Source organism: Cryptomeria japonica, chromosome 9, assembly GCF_030272615.1.
Source record: "Cryptomeria japonica chromosome 9, Sugi_1.0, whole genome shotgun sequence".
Taxonomy (NCBI): domain Eukaryota; kingdom Viridiplantae; phylum Streptophyta; class Pinopsida; order Cupressales; family Cupressaceae; genus Cryptomeria; species Cryptomeria japonica.
In genome coordinates, this window is record NC_081413.1 from 262747263 (window position 1) to 262769848 (window position 22586).

The 22586-nt window shown below is 36.1% G+C and overlaps 2 protein-coding genes across 3 annotated transcripts in view; both read right to left on the reverse strand.

The window, feature by feature from the left end:
- Positions 1 to 3433: 3433 nt before the first annotated feature.
- LOC131061908 (F-box/kelch-repeat protein OR23) overlaps positions 3434 to 22586 on the reverse strand; it is a 76010-nt gene continuing 56857 nt past the window's right edge. The window contains exon 4 of the mRNA XM_057995756.2: positions 3434 to 4014. Coding sequence (XP_057851739.1) covers positions 3684 to 4014 — 331 coding nt within the window. The 3' untranslated portion in view covers positions 3434 to 3683. The remainder of the gene's footprint in view (positions 4015 to 22586) is intronic.
- LOC131855932 (uncharacterized) lies at positions 18345 to 21916 on the reverse strand. 2 transcript variants are annotated; one of them, XM_059211021.1, is made up of 7 exons: positions 21648 to 21916; positions 20721 to 21366; positions 20393 to 20625; positions 20146 to 20298; positions 19645 to 20045; positions 19086 to 19491; positions 18345 to 18962 (listed from the first exon to the last, which is right to left on the reverse strand). In XM_059211021.1, the coding sequence occupies exons 2-7, from the start codon at positions 21332 to 21334 to the stop codon at positions 18475 to 18477; spliced, it is 2295 nt and encodes a 764-aa protein (XP_059067004.1). In that variant the 5' UTR covers positions 21335 to 21366; positions 21648 to 21916; the 3' UTR covers positions 18345 to 18474. The 2 variants fall into 2 exon arrangements, with proteins under 2 accessions (XP_059067004.1, XP_059067003.1); XM_059211020.1 differs by having other exon boundaries at positions 20721 to 21369.

Below are 22586 nucleotides of genomic sequence, written 5' to 3' on the forward strand. Positions count from 1 at the left end.
AGTGTGTAAGGGTGGAATGGCTCTACACTAGAATCATCCATAAATTTTCTCTCAATTTCTTCACTAAGCAAAGCCCATACAATCTCCTTAGGTTAAGTGTTTCCACTAATTTGTTGCAATCAAGTTATCTCATGGATCAAGTAAAGAAAACAGTAAAATGGTATCATCTTCTAATGTTACACCAGTTGAAACTGAATATGATCATCTCCTTATTTCACCTGTTAAAGTATATTAAATTTATTTCAGACTAATGCAATTCTTACAATATGCAGATTATAATGTACTGATTTCTTCTTTTGACTTCAAGGTATATATTCAGAATTTAATCCTTAACAAATATGAATGTTAATAATGATAATGTATTGATGAGATGCTGATGTACTTCTTTTCTTCAAGTCTGAGATTGTCGATCAAAGGGAGAGAGAGCATTTTCGTTTCTATATGTTTCTCTTTATGATATCGGCATGTATAAATATATATGTGGAGGGACATGTCTCCACAATGTTGAGCCATGTCCGCTCATGACATGGCCCTCTCTCAAACAATACAACACTTGCCAAAGGGTGCTTTCAAGAGGCCTGATCCTCAATCGGTTTAGTTAACATAAAAACCAAAAACAATATTATGAAAGCTGTCGATCTGTTATGCATTACATTTGATCATTACTCGATCCAGGTATGTTTGATATAATAAATATGATCATTTCTTGATCTGTTATAGATAAAACAATGTTGTCGTCAATGATCATTGCTCGAAACATGGCAAGAGAAGATGAAATAGAATCTGATTACACAGATTAATATACTTGTATCTGTATAGTATTTCGATCAAATACAAGGATGATGATTTTACAAAGCATTTGATATTATTATTCTTATAGGCACAAGAAATGTGTATGTGTGTATGTATGTCTTATAGGCACATACATATATATATATATATATATATATATATATATATATATATATATATATATATATATATACGATCATCCTTATATCTAACCGAAGCTACTATGCATCAACATCGCCTTCTTCAATCTGCAGACATTCAAACTGTCTTTCTGTTGAAACTAGTTGACTCAGAATCAGATGAAAAGTATATATATATATATACGATCATCCTTATATCTAACCGAAGCTACTATGCATCAACATCGCCTTCTTCAATCTGCAGACATTCAAACTGTCTTTCTGTTGAAACTAGTTGACTCAGAATCAGATGAAAAGTATTACGATGATCATTCAAGTCCCATTCCTTATTTTCAATTAATACAACTATCTTTTCGAAAACAGACAGTTTATTCATAACTATTAAGAATAATATAATGTGTCAATCTTTTTCTATTGCAAATGTGTAGTTTGTTCTTTTGATACATTCATCAAAATTATATTTTTAAGGCATATAAACAAATAACACTCCTAGCTTCTCCGGTTGGTGGTGTTGCTAAGAGGACCAGGGCGAGTGTCAAGAAAGTTGTGTCTGCTTCTGCTAAGGATCTCCCAAATCTCAGGGATAACATCAAAGATCTGCATGGGATTAGCAACACCCTGGCTAATGCCCTGAAAAAAATCAATTAGTTTCTCTTCTTGGGTCTGACTGGTTTTGCTGACTTTGTGGGGCTTTAGTCGGTTTTCTATGGTTTTTTGCTGGCTTTTCGTTGGCCTGTTCCTTTTTGTCTCTTGTTGCTTTTTCTATTAAGCTCTGTTTGTAAAAAGTTTCGGGGCCCCTTCAAAACCTGTTTTTACCTTAATCAAAAACAAATAACACTCCTAGCTTCTTCTCCAGGTTATTCTCATGTTCATCTAAAACTAATGGGAAAAGTTTCAAGAATAGCATTGGCATTTGTAGCCAAACGTACTCAAAGTAGTTGTGGAAAAAAAAAATTATGTACTAAGAGAAGTAGAATAGAAATCAATCTTCTTTTGATATTTATCCTTCTCTATATGAGGGCAAAGCGTTTCTTGTCATATGGACGATTTATTGACAGATTCTTTTTAAATTATTGATCTATGAGAGTGTTTCTTGACATACAATCAGTCTGTATTGTAATCAACTATTCATTCGTCCATTGATACATGATATCAATATTAAATATTGTTCTTTGTATGGGTATCATATCTTCACAAATTTATCGTTAAATGAAAAATGTTTGCAAAAGAATGTAAGTCAGGTTATCAGATTTTGATGCCTATTTGCAATGTGCATTCATTTGGTCGAGTATACATGAACCGACAATGTAATGACATGCAATCCTTTAGTATCTAGTATGATGCTATAATGTGATTGTAATCATCTATTCATTTTACTTATTGATATATAATTATAAATATCAAATAGTTTTCTCTTCATAGATCCCCTTATCTGTATGACTTTATTGACAAAAGAAAACCAATCGAGTTTTCAAGTTCAGATGCATGTTTGCAGTGTGAGGGGTAAACATAAGCGATTTGCAATGTCTATGCAAACAATAAAGAATGCCACGGCCCACGTGCATTAAAAACAAACAAAAGAAAATGTTAATATAATGAGAACAAGATAGCATAAGGAAATATTTCAATGAGGCCTCCTCTCTAGATCTCATAAATTTTGAATTAGAACCTTTGCAGCATTAACAAGAATAAGAAAGAAGTACCAAAATGTGTTACATCTCTAAAGAATGGTCTCATGTTGAAGTAACAAATGACTATCGTGGATAGAGATTTTACCTGAGTCTATGCCTATAAACCATCAATAAAACAAACTCAGGCGTGGGGGAAAAACTGAAAAAAGACTCTCTATTCAGACTGAGTCCCTTGATCTGCAACTGAGGTGTCTATTTCTATATTTTAAGGCACCTGCACTCAAAATACACATATTTTGACCCGTGGTTATATGACCGACTTAGTCACAAGAATCATTTACACACTATTATTTATATCGCCAAGAGTTGGCTGCAGGCATGGTTCAATTTAACATGTGTGTCTGGATTTAATCCTCCAATCTATATTTACAGGAAATAATATAACATGAAACAAAATGCCAAAGGATTACAGAAACGTGCAAAAGAGCCACAAAAGGCTCAAAAAACTGCTCTCTAAACTCAGAAAACAGAAAACAGAAAACAGAAAATTTTGGGATATGTAAAAGCTAAACAGTTCAAAATCTTCTGTCTATAAATGGGTGAGACAGATGAATATCAAAATACTATGGTTCGTTTAAGAATACAAAGGTTGGCCAAGTTATCTATGATAGTTTGAGGGGCATACATTGTCAAAATATTCAGGGCCCTGTGTACCCTGGTCTATACTTAAAATTATAGAAAAGAAAAATTGCAAAATAATTCTACAGAGTTTTTCACTTTCACACCTGTTCATGAAAATAAATGATGCAAACAGAATATGTGCCATTCAAGCCATTATAAAATAACTAATATTTCTTACCAATTATGTCATATCTAAAAAATAATTTGATTTCAATTAAGAATAGGTTTATAACACTACAATTTCCCCTGGGCTCCAGCTTGCACTTGAAATTAGATCCTTCCAGTAGCTATATCCATCTGATAATCCTTTCTCCCAATTCAAGCTAAAGCCTAAGACCAAGGTTGAGTATTATATACATGCAAGTAAGCTAATATTAAGGCCACATCGATGTGGTAAAATAATTTTGTGGCATGTAGATCATACAATAAAATGGCTTATTTACAGTCTAATGGAGCACATGGCAGCAAAGGGAAAGCTCAAAGGGTTTATCAAAGGTGGCTTAGTCAACACATGCCTCCATTTATGTTTCTTTGGGTTGTATACTTGAATAATTAAAGATGTCCGTGTCCTCCTTGGTTTTCTTACACCTCTTGAATCTGAAGGAGAAAAGCCCCATCTTGGGATTCTGACACCTCCTGACTCTGAAAGAGAAAAGCCAGGAATGACGTACAGTTCCCCATACAATGCAATTAGCCCACAAGCTGGTTCTGCAATAACCTTCCGTGGCAGGCAAGATTCCTTTTTCCATCTATTTGAAGCAATGTCATACCTGGATGATGAATAAGTACATACAAGATTCAATTAAAAATTAAAATCTATTTATGATGATAGCTTCCCAGACAAAAGAAAAAAATATCAAAATTACAATAATTCAATTCATTACACCTCTGCAGGAAAAGAAAGACTGAAACGAAAGACAATCTAACAACTCTCTTCATGTAGGAAATTTAGAGATCAATATAGCAAGGTTCTTGACAAGAGAGGCATGGAACTGACTTTGGGTTCCAGTACAGGAGTCTTCATTGGACCATAAAGGATAAAATTGAAACATTACCCAGAACTTATTTTGGTCATGTATTCGAAATTTGGAATAAAATATTCTAGATACCATCCATCTAGAGAATGGTACTGATTCATAATAATATTGATCAATGATCTCCAATATTTGGTAATATTGGCCCGATTGATTTCCTCGATGATTCATGTTTTTGAAGATTTTTTACCTTACAGGTCCTCAGATTAAACTAGCTTGCATTACACAGCTACCACATTCTTAGGTTCTCTAGGCCTAGAAGGCAGCAGATCGAAATTGTATACAATGAATTCATTTGGTATCGTATTCTGTAAACATAGATTAAATGTGGGACACCTTTCCAAATCAGGTTGTGAATAGGATGTGCATAAAACTACTAAGTACATTACCCAGAATTTCTATCAAACTTCTGCTAATAGAATTTTACAGAGCTCTTGTTACTAATATTAAGTATAAACTTGTTTCTAATCTGGAAAACATGTCATAACTTGAGAATTTGTAGTAACATAGTCTAGAGCACCCCTTCTACACATGATATGTTCTAATTCAGATTATAAGGCAGACATGAAAAAAAGTTGAAACAAATTGAAAAAAAAAAAAAAAGAACACGCGGTTCTGCTATACCCTCAGTCTATTAGGTGTATCGGGTTATAGAATTGTACACTTAACCTTTGACTTGATCATTTGATTGTAGTAGTTGGCCTAGTTGATATTATGGGTGTCACTCTTAACCTAATTATGCTATAAATGTGAAGTAGTTGTCCACTATTTGGCATTGATTCTATCAATTTTATTCTCATTGTAAGGTTGTGAGAGATGTGCACCCCCACTAGAAGGGGCTCATTAAGATATTCAACATATTGTTGTTCATTTCACTTATTTTGCATGGATCTGTTCTAATCTGCTCTTATTTGTGAAAACCCTAGCAATTTTAAACCCTAGAACTTATTATCTAGATGTGCAAGCTTTGCCAACCAAGTGAAGTAAGGTTTCCAGTGGTGTAACTCTTGGAAGAGCTACTGAAAGATGTATTGAGCATGTGATAAAATTAGATGAGGAAGCCAAACCAATCATCACCACTCCCTATCAGCATCCCAAGAGACATGAAGATGAGATTGCAAAGGCAATGAGTGAGCTCTTGGAGATGGGACACATCCGTCCAAGCAAGAGCCCGTTTGCATCTTTTTTTGTTGGTGAAGAAAAAGGACAAAACTATGCACATGTGCATAGATTATAGAGCTCTGAATAAGAATACTATAAAGAATCAATATCCCATTGATGAGCTACAAAGAGTTGTCTACTACTCAGAAATTGATTTGAGATCTGATTATCAATAGATAAGAGTTTGTAAGGAAGACAGAAGATTACATTCAGATGCCACTTTGGGCATTACGAGTTCCTAGGTATGCCTTTTGGCTTAACCAACGCTCCTTCAACATTTCGATCTTGAATGAATCAAATGTTCAATAAGCAGCTGAGAAAGTTTGTTTTAATAATTTTTGACGACATCTTAATTTTTAGTGAAACTTGGGAGGAGCATATAAGGCATTTGGATGAAGTTTTTGGTATCTTTGAGGTTGAATCCTTTTTGGCTAAAGAGTCCAAGTGCAAGTTTGGAATGACCGAACTCTATACCTTGGTCATGCGATCAGCTCAAAGGGTGTAAGTATTGACCAAGAAAGATCAAGGCAATTTTAGATTGGCCTCCATCTACAAATCTCTTTCAGTTGAAAGGTTTCTTTGGTCTTTATGGCTTATATAAAAGATTTGTGAAAGGCTTTTCATATTGGCTGCCCCACTTACTAATCTTACCAAAAAGGAGGCATTTGTATGGTCTAGTGCACCGCAGAATTCTTTTGATCAATTCAAACAAATTATGAGCACATGTCTAGGTTTGGCTATACCTGATTTTTCCAAGCCCTTCAAGCTCAAATGTGATGCATTTGATGAAGGAATAAGTCATTCCCCGCAAATAAATACAGCAGATGACAGATTTTATAAGGAGAGATCGCAGCATTTAAAAGTAAAACCTAGGCATTGAAATATAAAAAATAAAAGTTTTCCATGTGAAAGACCAACCAAGAGCATGTGATTATGATGCAGGAGCATCCTTGCAGGATATGGCCTTTGAACTTTCAAAATGCAATGACAGGTGTCTTCTACATGTGGATTGGTTTTGAAAATAACATGGAGGAAATAACCTTCTTTGGTAACGCACAAGAAATGAATGAGGACAATGTGACAAAGAAAACAAAAGAAGCTGATATGTATATGCTTAAGGGTAAGAACGACAAAAATGCATGAGAAAAAGTAGTGGAATTTTACTGATAGAAATGAGACATCTATTTTGAGTTAAAATCATTATTGTTGCTGCTGGAATCAGAAATTAAAAAAACATTGAAGATGCTACAGTTTTTATGAGGGTAGGAAATTCTCTATATTTAGTGAAGTGATGCCTCTTATAATATATATTAAAACAATTATTAAAAGCTCCATATGAGTAGTTATTTTTTAACGCCTCACAGGCAGCAGTATTCCAGATATTCAAATTAATAAAAAAACTGCAAAATTCAGGGCGTAGGAATGATAGGAGGAGTGGGTAAGCTACTCACCCACTTCCTCTTCTCTATTTTTGGGAGAGCATTAAATACTTGGGGCTGTGTAGCAAATAAGGGGAGAAGGAGCTGCATTAGAAGGTAGTGTGTAAGAAACTCCAGCTGAGTAGAGTAAGAATGAACAAAGAATAAGAAGGGGCTATCAGCAAAGGTGTGTGGCTGTACTGTGAATGATGTTTGGCTGCATGAGGAGAGCAGCATTCCATGTTGAGATTTGCGAGGAATGCTTGGGTGATCAAAGGGGCAGCTTAAGGGAAAAGTAACAGCCCGTGAGTTATGAAGATCAAGAGGAGGCATTGCAGATTAGTGAAAGATGCGATATGAAGAAAGATACCAATGGGGATATTGCCAGTGCAGTAGGGTTGTGAACATGGTGAACCAAAGAACTGAGTTGCTGAACAAGAGAACAGAGCATTAGAATCAGCAGAGACCTGGGCTAGAATTGAGGGCCTGTGTGTATGGATGTGTATTTACTGAGTTGCAAGTAGTTCAAAGGGTGTACCTGCCCTGCATCAGATTATAGCCGACCTAGATGCAAGGATAAAAGACTTTAATTATTAACATTTTATTACCAGGAGGAACCGACCATTTAAAGGAATTTACAACTATTTAAAAGGGCCGACTAGTCATTAGTGAAGAACCACCTTGGGGAGAACAATATAAATTAAATTATGTCTCTTATATGGGCCGACCCCTCTAAGGATTCGCCTCTTATGAAAATGTTTTATTAATATAGGCCGACTCCCTTGGCATGGCCATTAACCTTGCAGGAATTACCATAAGATAAAGTCATGCCAACCTTCATTATTTTGGCGCCCAAGTTAATAACATATAAATAAGGCAGCAATTGTAATTAACGTAAGGAAGATAATAAAAAGGGCAGCGGTCAGTTTTAGAAGCAGTGATTAGTTTAAGGCAGCATTGGTAACAAGGAGAGATGTCCATTTAAAAGGTTATCTCTTTTCAAAGAGATGCATCTCTTCATAGAGACATGGGGATATAAAAAGATAATATAGAATCTATTTGGAGGGGCAAATAGGGGAGAATTTCTGATACACATATACATTTGAGTACAAACAGCAGATCAGATTAATATAAGGCAAACAGCAGACTTGCATTTTAACAAGTATTTGGTATGCAATAGGGACAATGTTATTATGCAGCTGAAATCTTTAATGTATACCTATAACGAATTATTAATAAACTTGTAAATTTAGTATGTTTCTTTAATTGATAAGTTGTCTATTCTTCCTACAAGCAATCAGTATGGGAATGGAGGGAAAATTATTAGGGGAGAGGTAGGGGACAGGGTTCCCCCGAATTAAGTAGGCCACCCCAAGGGATGGAATCATCAAAGATGGATGTTCCTGCCGCTTGTGGACCAAGGGGCAAGTTGTCTTAATTGGATGTTGCATGCTCCTAGGCTTAATTGGGTTGAACAGTCTTCCTCAATAACTCGGGTTCCCTCGAATTAAACAGACCACCTCAAGGGATGGAATTATCAAAGATGGATGTTCCTACTGCTTGTGGGCCAAGGGGCGAGTTGTCTTATTAGTTGGATGCCGTGTGCTCTTGGGCTTAATTGGGCTGAATAGTAACTGGGCACCCTTTGTAGCTTTCCTCTCCAAACCCTACTTTGATTGATTAAGGGAAATGGAACTATTGATGATTGATTTCTAAAGATCAACAAGTTATTGCATGATGTATCTAAGTGGGTGAAGATGATTATTGATATATATACATGCATTTATATGTGTTGTTGGAACCCTAACCCTAATAGAAATGAATAGTTTTATGATTTATATTTCAAAATATTATCAAACATGATTGGAAGACCTAAACAAGGATTTATTTTTAATAACGACATTCTATTGGTAAGATATAATTCTAACTATATTACATTCGTGATTTTAGGGCAAGATCCAAGATCATCCTAAAAGGGGACATTACACAATAGGTGTTGTCCTAGTGTGAGATAAGCAACTTGTTGCCATTAAAAGCAAAAAGTTGAAAGGAGCATAAAGGAATTACTCAATTTATGATAAGGAGATGCTCTATATAATGCATGATTCGGCAAAGTTCAGGCACTATTTGGTTAGTGGTAAGTTCATTGTTAAAACCGATTATAATAGCATCAAGTATTTAATTAATTAGAAAGATCTCAATGATAGACAACAGAAATGGATTAGTAAGCTACAAGCTAACAATTTAACATTGAATATGTCAAAGGGAAGAAGAACATTGCGGCTTATGCTTTGTCAAGAAAGCAACATTTGAGTTCCATGATGGAGATAACTATTGATTTGGAGAAGTAGATTCTTGTAGAGTATGCCAAAAACCTCTTTGCGACTAATATCCTGGAAGTTACTTTGCAAGATGAAAGGTATAAAGTGGTGAGTAAACTTATTCTCTACAAATAAAGAATCTTCAGTGTACCTGAATCGATGCTCAAAGTGAAGATCTTGAGGACTTTCCATGATGTTCCCTTAGCTGGTTACCAAGGCTTTTCAAGACTTACAAGCAGATCCGTGAAAGATTTACTTGGAAAGAGCTTAAAGATGAATTCCTCAAGTGTGTCTCAAGGAATGCCAAGTGTGTCAACAAAACAAAAATGGGCACAATTTTCCTGCTGGTTTGTTGCAGTCCATGCCAATTCCCGATCGAAAATGGGAAAGTATCTCAATGGACTTTGTTACGGATCTTCCCAAAGTGCAAGGGAAGGATTGTATCTTTCTCATTATTCACAAATTGACCAAATTTGCACAGTTCTATTCTATTTCTGCAATGTTTACAGCAGCTCAGATGGCCAATTTGTTCTTAAGAGAAGTGTTCAAGTTGCATGGCTTGCCAAAGAACATTGTAAGTGATAGGGAAGCAAGTTCCTAAGTCTGTTTTGGCAAGAATTATTTACACTGAGTGGGACTGAGCTCACTCCTAGCACCAATTATCACCCACAAACTAATGGAAAAACAGAGATTGTTAACAAGTGGGTAGAAGGTTACCTCATAAATTATGTTTCAGGGCAGAAAAAAGCTTGGGTAAAATGGCTTCATTTGGGTGAGTACTGTTGTTATTAATCTATTAAAATGTCTCCATTTATGGCATCATATGGGTATGAAGCTAGGCTTCATTGATTTACTGTTTAGTGATATTAGAGAGCAGCAAATTAAGGATTTGTTGCAGGAGAGTCAAAAAATAATGAATCCTTGAAGGACAACCACCAACATGCTCAAAATCCGCAAAATCTGTATGCAGATCAGCACCATATAAAGTGTGCATTTGAAGCTGGAAATGTGATTTACTTGAGGTTGCAACCCTACAGGCAATCTATTCTCAAGAAGAATAGATTAGAAAAGTTGAAGCTACATTTCTATGGCCCATTCAGCCATCTCCAAGGACTGGAAAAGTTGATATTCCAAAGTTTGATAATTGTAATTTGCATGGTTTGCAAACTCAGTGAGTAATCTCTATTTTTTTTGCTGGGCGAGTTTTTACAAGTTTAACTCTCGCATTTTTATAGACATAGGAAAAACAGGGGTAAAAATGCCAACACAAGTAAAACACTAATCAAATTGCATTTTTCACATGTTGTTTTGCCATAAAACCATGTGTTTTCTCTTTCAATATACAATTTTTAATTTAATACATTTTGTAATTGAATTTTGCAAAAAAAACAATGTTTCTTTAAAAAAAATTAATTTTTAGTACTTTCTAAGTTGCCTAGTTTTTGCTGAGTTTTTATCGAGTTCTTGCCACATCAAAAATTTTGGGCTTGCTGAGTACTCTCTGAGTCCGAGTCTGCAAACTATGGCCATTTGTATCTGAAATTATCAAGAGGTTAATGGACCTTGGATGGTACGTGGGCCTAGTCCATTTTACAAGCTCTTCACTTGAGAACCCCTAATAGAAAACCAATTTGTGCATCAATTTCCTTGACAATATGTATGAAGGAGTTGGAATTAAAAAAAAAGTTCTACATCTGATTCTTATCATTGACTGTCTTGTTTAAAACAGTTAACGACATTTTGTGAGTCCCCTTGAATGATGAGATGTTTCTTGTTTAGCTTTGATGCCAATTGTATACCCTAGATATGGCTTCCGCATGGTAATTTGTTTGATTTCCCATTCGACCCAAATCAGCAACCACAAACACCATGTTGTTCTCTCTAATTACCCCTCCCCCTCCCACTTTTCCTCAGTTCCCCTTTGACACACCATCAAAGTTGAGCTTGACCCAATCAATGGAGGGTATAACCCACATGACCAAACTCCAGCCAACCTTTTCCAAGGATGGGAGATCTCCTTGGGGAAATCATAAATTCCAACTTTGTACAAGGGTCGCCTCCTCTTTAGGGAGCACCACCAACTTGTAATATTTAAATGAGATTAAAATGTTCTCCTTGATAGGTTCAATAATTTTAACGCCCACTCGCAAGGCATTTTTTGTCAAGAAAAATTCTATGATTCCTTTTTTTCTGAAAACCCCATAAAAGGTGGGGGAGATAGAGGTTCCAAACATCCCTAAGAGAAGTATAGAGAGGAATCTTCAATTGAACAATGAATTCCATCACTAAACATGGTTGTACCCAAGAAAGAATAAATGGAAAGAGAATCATATCCAAATTCTCAAAGGAAAATTGACCTTCTAGAAATAAGTGCCTAATTGATTCTGCCTCATTTTCACACAAGGCACAATTTTTTGAAATAGTAATGCCTCTTTTCATTAAAATTGTATTAAAATAATAATGCAATGTTTCTATAATGGTCATCTTAGTCTTAGTCATTTAGTTTCCTTTTAGGATGTTTTCTTTTGTGTTTCTATTCTCGAACGAATAATCAATTGTCATTTCATGGTATCAGAGCGGGTTAAAAAAATTTGATGATTTTTTTGTAAAAAAAATTGTGGCTAAATTACCTAGAAATTTTGAGGAAATTTTTGGAAATTTTTTGGATCGATTTTTTTATGAAAATCTTGGGTGCTTTTTTCGAGGGTTTTCGGTTAAGAATTGCAGGTTCTTTTGGTGAAAAATGGTGGGATTTGTTCTGCTAAATCATGTGGGTCGTTTAGAAAATATGCTTATCTTAGAGGCTATAGTGAAGTTATGCTAGGTGATGAATGTGGTGAAAAATGCGAAGAATGTGACAATATTAGTGTTACCCGGAAACGCATTTCCAACCTAAAGGCACACGTTCCGGAAACAAAAACCATTTCGAGGACTTGGGGACGGCAGGAAACGTTTCCAAGCCGTCAAGCCGTCAAGCCGTCCTGGAAACTCAAAAACGGTCAACCTTTTTTTCGAGGACCGTTGACCGTCCTCCAGACAGAAAGGGACACCCGAGTTGTCCCCTGACCGTCCTGGGGATGGATGGCCATTTCCGGCAGTAGGCACAATTAAAAAACAATTTTTTTTATAAAAATTATTAACGAAAGCAATTAAATTTTTTTCAATGAAAACCATCGATAGAAAGTGATTAAATTTTTATTTTTTTTAATAATTATTAATATCAAAAGAAAATGAGCAATTAATTTTTTTTATTTTTACTTAGCTATCGATACCATATTATTGATATCGTTATAATATTATATCGATATCATATATGATATTGATATAATAATATTATATCGATATTATTATATCGATATCATATGATATTGATAAAAGTCATGCTCGGTTTTATAGAAAATAAGAAAAACATTGGCGGACCTTTCACGGCAGCACTCAGCAAGGGAAGAAATACAGAACTGGTGAAGACGTGAAGTGTGAAAGGAGAAAGGGTTTTTTGATTTTCATTTTCATTTTGGTCTGAGCAAGGAAAAAGAAGGAAAACGAAGACTATGAAGTGTCCGATTCAATGATTTTAGAATTAGGATCTAGATTCTAATTTATAAATGTTATTATGTTGCTATGATGAATGTTTACTATGTTACAATGTTATATAAATTTCAGATATATATATATATAGCTGCTTCCTGTTCCTAGAAAAAAAAAAGTCCTGGAAACCCATTTCCCCATCCCCCCATCCCGGAAACTCGAGGTAACATAGGACAATATACATGTATAGCCACATGAGTCATAAATCTCATAAGAGCGCATGAATGGCAAGGAGTTCATGTAGTCAAGAGTAAGTGCATGTTTGTGAGTACTAGGTGGTTGAAAAGTCATTATTTTATGAAGGTTGAAGGAAAAAACATCATAAGGACCATTTTTAATCTTGCATTTTCCAAGTACATGGAGGAGATAATCAAAGTAAATTATCGTTCATAATTTACTACATTTTTTATTTTATGCCATAATTTGTTGATTTCATGAATTTTTGATATTTTAATTTTTGGTAATTTTTATTCTTATTTTAAACTTTTTATTTTATTTAATTTTCTTATTTAACTTTTATATGCTCTCTTGTTTTAGGTGTCAAAATCATTAGGTAGGGTTCTACGGCTTGTAGATGGGGATAAAAACCCTATGGGAATCTATATGAAACCATGGACAAGGCCAAAGAGCCTATTCAACATTTGTACAGGTCAAATAAAAACAAATATGAACTTATTGTAATGTCCCTTATAAGATTTCCACTATCTTCACAGTTTAATGAGACAGTTACGCTTATGCTTCTTATGGATTTGATTGGAAATGTATAATAACTTCCAACAAGATTCCATCAATGGGTTTTATATGAATGTAAAATGCTTTGCTAGGCAATAATATACCCTTTAAATCTGTTGTAAACTTCAACGTATTGTTCCAAGAGAAATCAAATATAAAATCCAATGAACACGTGGTCTGATGATATATGTATGTATGCAGAATTTACTGCGATTGCAATGTTTAACTACATTAATGATCGATACAATTATATGTTTTTGAACTTCCAAATATAAGATCATTGTGCCTGAATTGGCTCTTTTATAACATGTGATTACCTAACTTTGTTTCTGATATAAGAATCAGAATCCAGGTTTCTGATTGCCCTTCCTATTATATCTCCTTGTGATTATGTAATCTGAACTCCGTCTCTGCTAGGTCTGCTCTGTAATTCATGTGCCTTGCACCTTCTAATGGGGTGGGTAGATACTTCCTCTTACTCGGTTGTCAAGAGGCTCCTTGAGCTCTGCACTTATGTAAATAGATTATAAACAAAATTCCATTTGTTGGGAAGGATTAATAATCTCCCTTACGTATACCACAATGAGGCATGATGCGAGAAGTTGTGTCTCAACATCATTGCATCCAATTGCCAAATCATTCATATCTATTAACTAATATTGTTAGTAGCTTAACTAATGGTTGATCGAGTTAACCTCTTCCTTGGACAGCGATAATCACTTGCATTCATGCAATCTATGGTATCTTGGACAGCAATAAACACTCTTGTCTTGATTCAATCTGTGGTGTCTATAATTGTTAAGATTATTAGATGTTTGATATAACAGGTCTGAATTGGATCGGTTAGAGTCTGATCTTGTTTGTGTATCTGCTGCTTACAAATGTCTTTTCTGATCTGGATATTATTTCCTTTCGCTGATTGCTGTATTCCTTGGAGCTGATGATGCTAATATGTTCAGATGTCTTTTGTATAATATGTTTAGGTCTGCTGTAAATATATCTTAGTCTGCTCCAATAGTATATATTGGTCTGCTCTCCTAATATAAATTTTTCTGTTCTCCTGAGTTTATGGTTACGACCCTATTTAAATGGCTGCAATTTCCCTTCTTGACGGGGACATGACAGTCCACCCTTCCCAAGATTACTTGTCCTCAAGCAATGTAGGTTTCTATGAACTGAATTATGAAGGTTCCAGACCAATCCTTGGAGATTTGTATTCCTTATTTAATTTGGTTGGCCCAAGATTTGCATAATGTCTTGGATATCTCTCTACATTAAAGCAAGGGTGATCTTAACATATATTAAGATGAGGATTAGAAACATGACACATATCTATGATCTCAAATGCAACTCATATTTGTTTACTCTAGTTATTCTCATATCTGAACCAAACACGAAGCATACACATAAAAACATGAAGTATACACATGAATATACGAAGACACAGAGCATACACAAATACTCGAAGTATACACATGAATATACGAAGACATAGAGCATACACAAATACTCAAAGTATACACATGAATATATGCAAACACAGAGCATACAAACAAATACACATGTTGTTAGATCCCTTCAGTGGGTCTAACCCAATCTTTCCATTTGAGCTAGAAAGTGGGCCTAACCCCACTCCTTCTGCTCCTAATTCATTTCAAACTAGAAGGTGGGTCTAACCCCAACCCTTTTGCTCCTAATCCATTACAAGCCAGAAAGTGGGCCTAACCCCAATCCCTTTGCTCCCAATCCATTTCAAGCCAAGAAGTGGGCCTAACCCCAATCCCTCTGCTCCCAATCCATTTCGAGCCAAAAAGTGGGCCCAACCCCAATCCTTCTGTTCCCAATCCATTTCAAGCCAAAAAGTGGGCATAACACGAATCCTTCTACTCCCAATGCATTTCGAGCCAGAAAGTGAGCCTATGTCATGACTCCACCTTAATATATCTCCATCACACAAAAAAGGAAGCAAAATACTAACATACCAATGTACAGCAATATATGCAGAGCAGCGATTTATTACTAAAGCAGAGATGACATATTCAGTATTAATAAACAGCTATTTGTTATGTATAAAGCAGCACTGGTCTTGTTCTACAAAGAACAGTTATAATATGCAGCCAGTTTAATTTGATACGTGCAACACATATGACAGAAAGAATAATACAAAACCATAAAAGACAAAATAGAGATAAGACAAAATAAGAATAAAACAAAAATCATATAAGACGCTCATTCCCTTGATTAGCAATCTGAAGTTTAACAAATATTTATACAAAATATCTCCAAAAAGGTGCAATGGCTGAGAGTTCCTAAAAGGCACGATGCCTGAAAAGGCACGAGTTTAATATTAACAACAATTTAATAAGCCAAGGGGCAGCGGACATATTTAAGGAGACATCACTTTTTAAAGGGGCGTGGCTATTAGGAAGGACATGACTCCTCACCCGCGTATGATAGATATTTATACAACTATTTGACCATTCCAAGAGAAAATTGAAGGCATTGAGATCTGACATTCCTTAAGACATTATTAGTCAGGCAGTCCGTCTGATTATTGCAGTTTGGTATGAATTTTCTGTGTAAACACATGAAGTGCTGTAACAATATTTATATATCTATTTCTGCATATCAATATTCATATATCTATTTCTGCATATTCATGATTAACCATATACTGATATGATTGCTCATATATGTCATGATAAATATAAATCTGATTAGGATACTCTGCAGTTAATTTATTTCATATTTTCTGAGTGTTTCCAGACATGATAAAGGGAGGATTACAAGTAGGGCAACAGTGTTGGGGTTATCTTCTAGGTACGTCACCTCATGGTATATGACCAATGAGTCCCACGAGGCCAAAGGGGTACAAAGGGTACTGCCTTTGGGCTTAAAAAGGATAAACTTTCAGAGCACCCTATTGTGAATGCTCCTCATACTCTCTATCATGGTAAATGAATGTACTAAGAATGTTCAATCATAAGAAGTAGGATAGAAGTGGCAAGATTGAGGGGAACAGTTATAGGACACCTCACTAGGTACTCCACCTCATATGGATGGTATGGGCCACATGAGGCCAAGGGAGGGATAAGGTCCGCCCTTGGGCCTAGGGTAGAGGATCTCTAGGGCACCATATCGAGTCTTCCTATCTTAGCTCTTCTATGGTTGAGCCTTCTCAAACTGGTTAAGCAATCTTGTGATTAGATCTATATTTCTAGTATATATTTGCTGATTTCTAATTAAAGAGATCTATTTTATAAATTATGATTATGAATAATTCCTAACTTGTTTACAGGGTCTCAATCAAAGTGAAAAGGTATTCTCTAACCCCACTTGTCTATTTGGAAATTGAGAATTAGGGCAAATTTAGGGCATTCCTAACTAGGAGGACATTACAAGTGGTATCAAAGCATGATTCTGCCAGCCAGTTGGACAAACCTACTTTAATGACTACTCAGTTAGGAATAATTATTCAGCCCTCTTCTTAAATAAATCAAAAATTGAATTGATCAGGCCAACATTGCATTCTTATAAGTGTGCCTTTAACTGTAAATGATGTTCAATTCTCAATTCAATATGCAAGATATATTCTAGTTTATATTTCCTTGATCTATGTAATATATATTTATATGACAAATCTGATTATCTTCTTTTGTATGGCAGGTGAGAGAAGCATTTATTGATTTCGATGTTTTCACAAATATCAATTGATATATATATGCAAGAGGGGAGGATCAAGCAATGCCTTCACCGGTCATGTCTTTTAGACATGACCGATCAAGACATTACTTGATCGCACCCTTTGACTTATAATTACCAATCGGTGTTTACATTAATCAACAGCCCAATACAAATCGGGGTCTACGTAACTTATCGTTTGACACCAATCGGTGTCTACGTAACTTGTTATTTAACACCAATCGGTGTCTACGTGACTTGTTAACCAATACTAATTGGTGATCGCTTAAGTGATACCAAGTGGTGTATGCTTTGTCACCCGAAAGCAATCGGTTAATCCCGATAACCATCATTAGTTTTGCTGTCAATAAATCAACCGATATAAATCGGAAAACTTGGTTAGCCCGATAATAATCGGTGATCACAGTTATAATGCAAACCGATATTATTCGGTATACTATGCTATGATAGTTTGAACATGGATCGAACTAAGTAGATTGAACATATACAAATGAAGAATGATCATCAAATGAAATAGCTTGAAGTTTTTCCTAATAGTTATCGATAGGATAAATGATTTACTGAGAGACTTCATTTATCTCTCATTCAATCATTTATCTTACCGAAGCTATCATGCATTAACATTAACTGCTTTGTGTCTAATGTATTTTGAGCATGCCTACTCCATGGGTGTTTTATATGTACACCTTCCTCATGTATACCTTGTGTTTGCACCATGTTTGGCATGTTTTCAGCATATATGTTTTATATCTTATGTGTTACTTCATGAATGAGGTGTTTTCAGCATGTCTACTCCATGAATACTTTTCTCATGTATGCTTCATGACTGATGTGTCTTCAGCATGTCTACTCCGTGAAAACCTTTCTCATATATGCTAGTACCAAAGTTCCCAGACTCGGACTCGGCTCGGACTCGGCAAGGCCGACTCGACTCGTGACTCGGCTATGACTCGGCGACGACTCGGCTATGACTCGGCAAAATAAAAAACCCTTGAAATTTAGAGATTTTTAACGATTTAAAACTTGTTTCATGCACCCATTATTGAATAAAGCTTAAAGACACTATAACATCATCAAATAGAAGTTGATTTGATCACATACATAAACATACATCCATCACATGCGTAGAAATGTAAATTGTAGCTGAAGGAAATAGAAAACATAGATATATAGAGTTATAAATGTTGTCAAATGTATATAAAATCCATGACATCAAATGTTCCCAAACATATATATAACTGTAAACAAAAACAAGTCTATGGCTCAGGCTCTAGCTAATCCTGAGCCTCAGAGTAGTCTGTCTGCCTCCTACAAATGCGTCTAAGGTAGGTCCTGGATGACTGAGAAGCCATAGTCTCCGCCTGTGAGGTGCCTATGCCGGATCGTGCTCTATCCTCCTCCTCTGCCATAGCCACAGCCTCAGCCTCTCTGTCTGCCTGGTCAACCCACTCATGGTCCTCCTCAGTGAAGACGGGATCGGTAGACTCAGTGATCCACTCAGACTCTGGATCGATCTCCGCTAAAGTGATCGGAGAGGAGTCAGTGTCCAAAATCTGTCTGGTCCTAAGACGGAGGTTGTAATGAACAAAAACAAGATCATTCAACCTCTCCACAGACAATCTATTACGCCTCTTCGAATGGATGTGCTCGAACATTGACCAATTGCGCTCACATCCAGAAGCACTGCATGGCTGGCTCAAAATACGGATGGCAATTTTTTGAAGGTTTGGGGTTGAGGGCCCAAACATTTGCCACCATCTATCTGAAATAACGAAAAAGAAAAAAAAATCAAACTCATTTCCAACTTTAAGGCTAGATTATAAAATAAAAAATTAAAATGCATAAGCCATAAACTTAAGAATCTTAAGTTTACATATATTTCTACCTGGCTGCAATTGTGTTCGAGCCTCTATGCACATGCTGCTTGAGAAGATTGCCCCTTCTCGATTATTATATTTATCCAGCTGGAGCGTTGTTCTTGAGGCTGTGCCATCAGTACACAACTTTTGAACCACTGTATACAGGCCACTAAGAACCTCCTCATCTGCCTTGAAGTCATCACGGAATCGAAATGCCGGATTGAGGTAATAGGCTGCTGCATGGATGGGCCTGTGAAGCTGGTTCTGCCATCTCCTATCAATAATCTCCCAAATGGGGCCATACTTATCCTCATCTCCTGCATATATGGACCTAATGGCCTCCTTGGCCCTATCCATACCCTCATATATATAGCCCATAGAGGGCTTCTCCCCATCAACAACTCGTAGGAGAACTACGAGGGGCTCAGTGACCTACACATAATGTTAAACAAAAACAATTAAGTCACAAATTAAATTAAAAAAAAAGAAAAATTGCAAAGTTAAATTGTTAATAAATTAAAATTAAATTACTAAATAGTAGATACTAGATAGTAGATACTAAATGTTAAATTGTAATAAATTTACCTGCACGGTTTCTCCACAGGGGGTCCAAAAACCTGACTCATCAAAAATGCAATTTACCACATCTATCCCTGCAGTGGTTGTAGCATAGGATGAGGAAGTCCACTCCTCACCAACAAACATACACCTCAAAGCCGCCTTTGATTTTATCAAGGATTTCAGTGTGAGGAAGTTTGAGGCAAACCTCGTGATGCCTGGACGAGCCAACTCCTTTTGCCCCGTGTATTGCCTCATAATGCTAAGGACCAATGCATGATTGTAGATAAACTTGCTGATATATTTGGCCCTTTCAACTATTGATTTCACCCATTCAAGCTTACCAATATCCTCCAACATGAGGTCAAGGCAATGGGCCGCACAAGGAGACCAAAAAATTTTCGGGTGCCTCTCCATCAAAAGTTTACCTGCAGCAATTTTAAGTTAATTAGAAATTTTGATGTGTTAAGAAAATTTTAAATAATCATAGATGCCTCTCCATCAAGACTTGAAAAGTTCAAAATTTACCTGCAGCAACATAACTTGCTGCATTATCTGTCACCACCTGCACCACATTTTCTTCCCCCACCTCTTGTATGACTTCCTCAATAGCCTCACATAAGTATGTGGCATTTTTCACATGTGAGGAAGCATCAATAGATTTCAAGAACATGGTAGATCCTGAAAATAGAGTTTCAAACTTTCAACAAATCAAAATTTAATTTATTCAATGCATTTAGGGAAGTACAAATTAGAATGAATCATAATCAATCACCTCCGCAGGAAACAAGAAAATTTAGGAGTGTTCTATTCCTCCTATCCGTCCAACCATCTGTCATGATGGTGCAACCCTTTTCTCTCCAAGACTGTCGGTGGTCCTCTAGCTCAACTTTCATATCCTCAACCATTTGTAACAAGAGGGGGCCACTTAACTCAGCATCGGTAGGGGCTTTAAACCCCGCACCACAAATGGTTATGGAATCTACCATGCCTTGCCAATAAGGAGACCTGTCACAAATAGATTATGATTAGACAAAGTAAAATTCAACTTCAAACTATAAATTTACTTTTAAACTTAAAGCAATCAAATCAAAAAGAATTACCTGGCTGCAATAAATGGAATGTTGCAAAAGTACCAAAACTTGCAAATTTGTTTTCTTGCAGCATCATGAACCTCCTTGTTCCAACCCATACCCTCAAGCGAGGGTTGTGCCCCAGGAGTACTACGCGGCACAAAATAACTATCCAACCTGGATTTCCGAACTCTAGGGCCAAAGGTAATAGTGCCACCAGGAGGAGTAGAAGTAGAAGCACTAGCACTAGCAGAAGCACTAGCACTAGCAAAAGCACTAGGGTGAAAGGGAGGCATGGAAGAACCCTCTCCAACACAACCTACGGATGTGGATGCGGATGCGGATGCGGATGCAGATGCGGATGTGGGTGCATGGGAGCCAATAGCACTTAACTCTTCCAATTGCCTCTTCTTGGTTAACTTTTCTTGTTCATGTGTTTCTAATTGGACATAACAGAAACGTTTTGCCTCAGGAGTTTGTAATTTGCATACCTCAATATCATGGCCAGGTATGCCGGCAATATGGTATTTAAATCTATTGATGCCACCAAAATTAATTTCTTTACAAAAAAAACATTTTGTTTGATTTTTTTGTCTGCCAATAAAGTCTTCAGTATATTTCCAAGCCTCATCCTTTTTAGGCATTGTGAAAAATGAATGTTTTTTAAACGTGAAAGCTGCTGCAATAAGAAAATTTAATAAAGTTATAAACTAATAGAAAAAATCAAGAAACCCTACTTTAAAAAAAAATAAAATTGTAAATACATGTTTACAATTTTTTTCTAAAAAAATGTAGGGTTTGCACTTTGCCATTATTCTACTTCTCTCATTGTAATTAAGCTAAAAAAATAAAAACATTCAAGATTTGGAAAGTTAACTGTTAAACTAAAAAAAAATTAACAAACAAATGAAAAAAATCCATTAACATACTTAAAAAAACAAGCAAAATCTACCTTACCTCTTTCAAATGAGTTGAGAAGTCTTGCTTTGGACTCCTTGATGCTCTCAATGCAAGCCTATGGCCTCCCCAATGTGATTTGTGGTCTCCTTGATGCTCTTCTTCCTTGCTGATTGCAAACCTATGGCCTCTTGTTTTCCTTCCTCACTCTCACTTTTCCTCTCTTCTTCTCACAAATAACAATTAAAAGACCTTTTAGGGTTATACCAAAGAGAATGGAAAAAAAAAACAAATGAAAAAGCTCTTTTTTTTTTTGTTTTTTTAAGTTCGAATTATGCCTATCGCGCGGCCGAGTCCTGGACCTCGGACTCGGCGAGTTTTGGCAAAACTCGCCTGACTCGCGAGTCAGGCGAGTTTTGCCCAAAACTCGCCGAGTCCGAGCGGCGAGTCGGCAAAACTCGCCGAGGTTGGCTCGACTCGCCAACTCGGCAAACTCGCCTGACTCGCGGCGAGTTTGGGGACTCTGGCTAGTACCTTATGTTTTACAGGTATGATTCATGTCTTGTGTATTCATGTGTATGATTTGTGCTTTGCATAGCTACTTCATGCCTTACGTGTTAGTTTTAGATCAGACTGATAGCAATTAACAAAATTAACACAATGAACACAGAGAACACAAGAATACCCTGGGAAAACCTCCCTCTTGGAGGTGAAAAACCCAGCAATGAATCTTAGTTTATATTAGACAGTAATCAGTATGTGTCTTACAACTTTTCTTCACCACTTGAAGCAATATGAACAGCAGAATATAAAACTGAATTAGGGCATACACAGTAGTATGAACAGCAGCATGTAAATCTGATCTAGGGCAAACGTATCTGCAATATCCTTGACTGAAGATGATGTGCTAATCAGAGAAGACAATTTGCTAGCATGAAGATCAATTGCAGATCACAGGGATCATTCGTTGATCATGGATTCAGTTCGCTGATCATGAAT

What these genes read in the sequence shown, in the direction of transcription:
- LOC131855932 (XM_059211021.1), bottom strand. Translation starts at nt 21,334, where the DNA reads ATGCCTAAAAAGGATGAGGCTTGGAAATATACTGAAGACTTTATTGGC. An exon ending in ATTCCATTTATTGCAGCCAG is followed by an intron (nt 20,626 to 20,720) that starts GTAATTCTTTTT and finishes TATTTGTGACAG; the next exon opens with GTCTCCTTATTGGCAAGGCA. An exon ending in CCTGTGGAGAAACCGTGCAG is followed by an intron (nt 19,492 to 19,644) that starts GTAAATTTATTA and finishes CATTATGTGTAG; the next exon opens with GTCACTGAGCCCCTCGTAGT.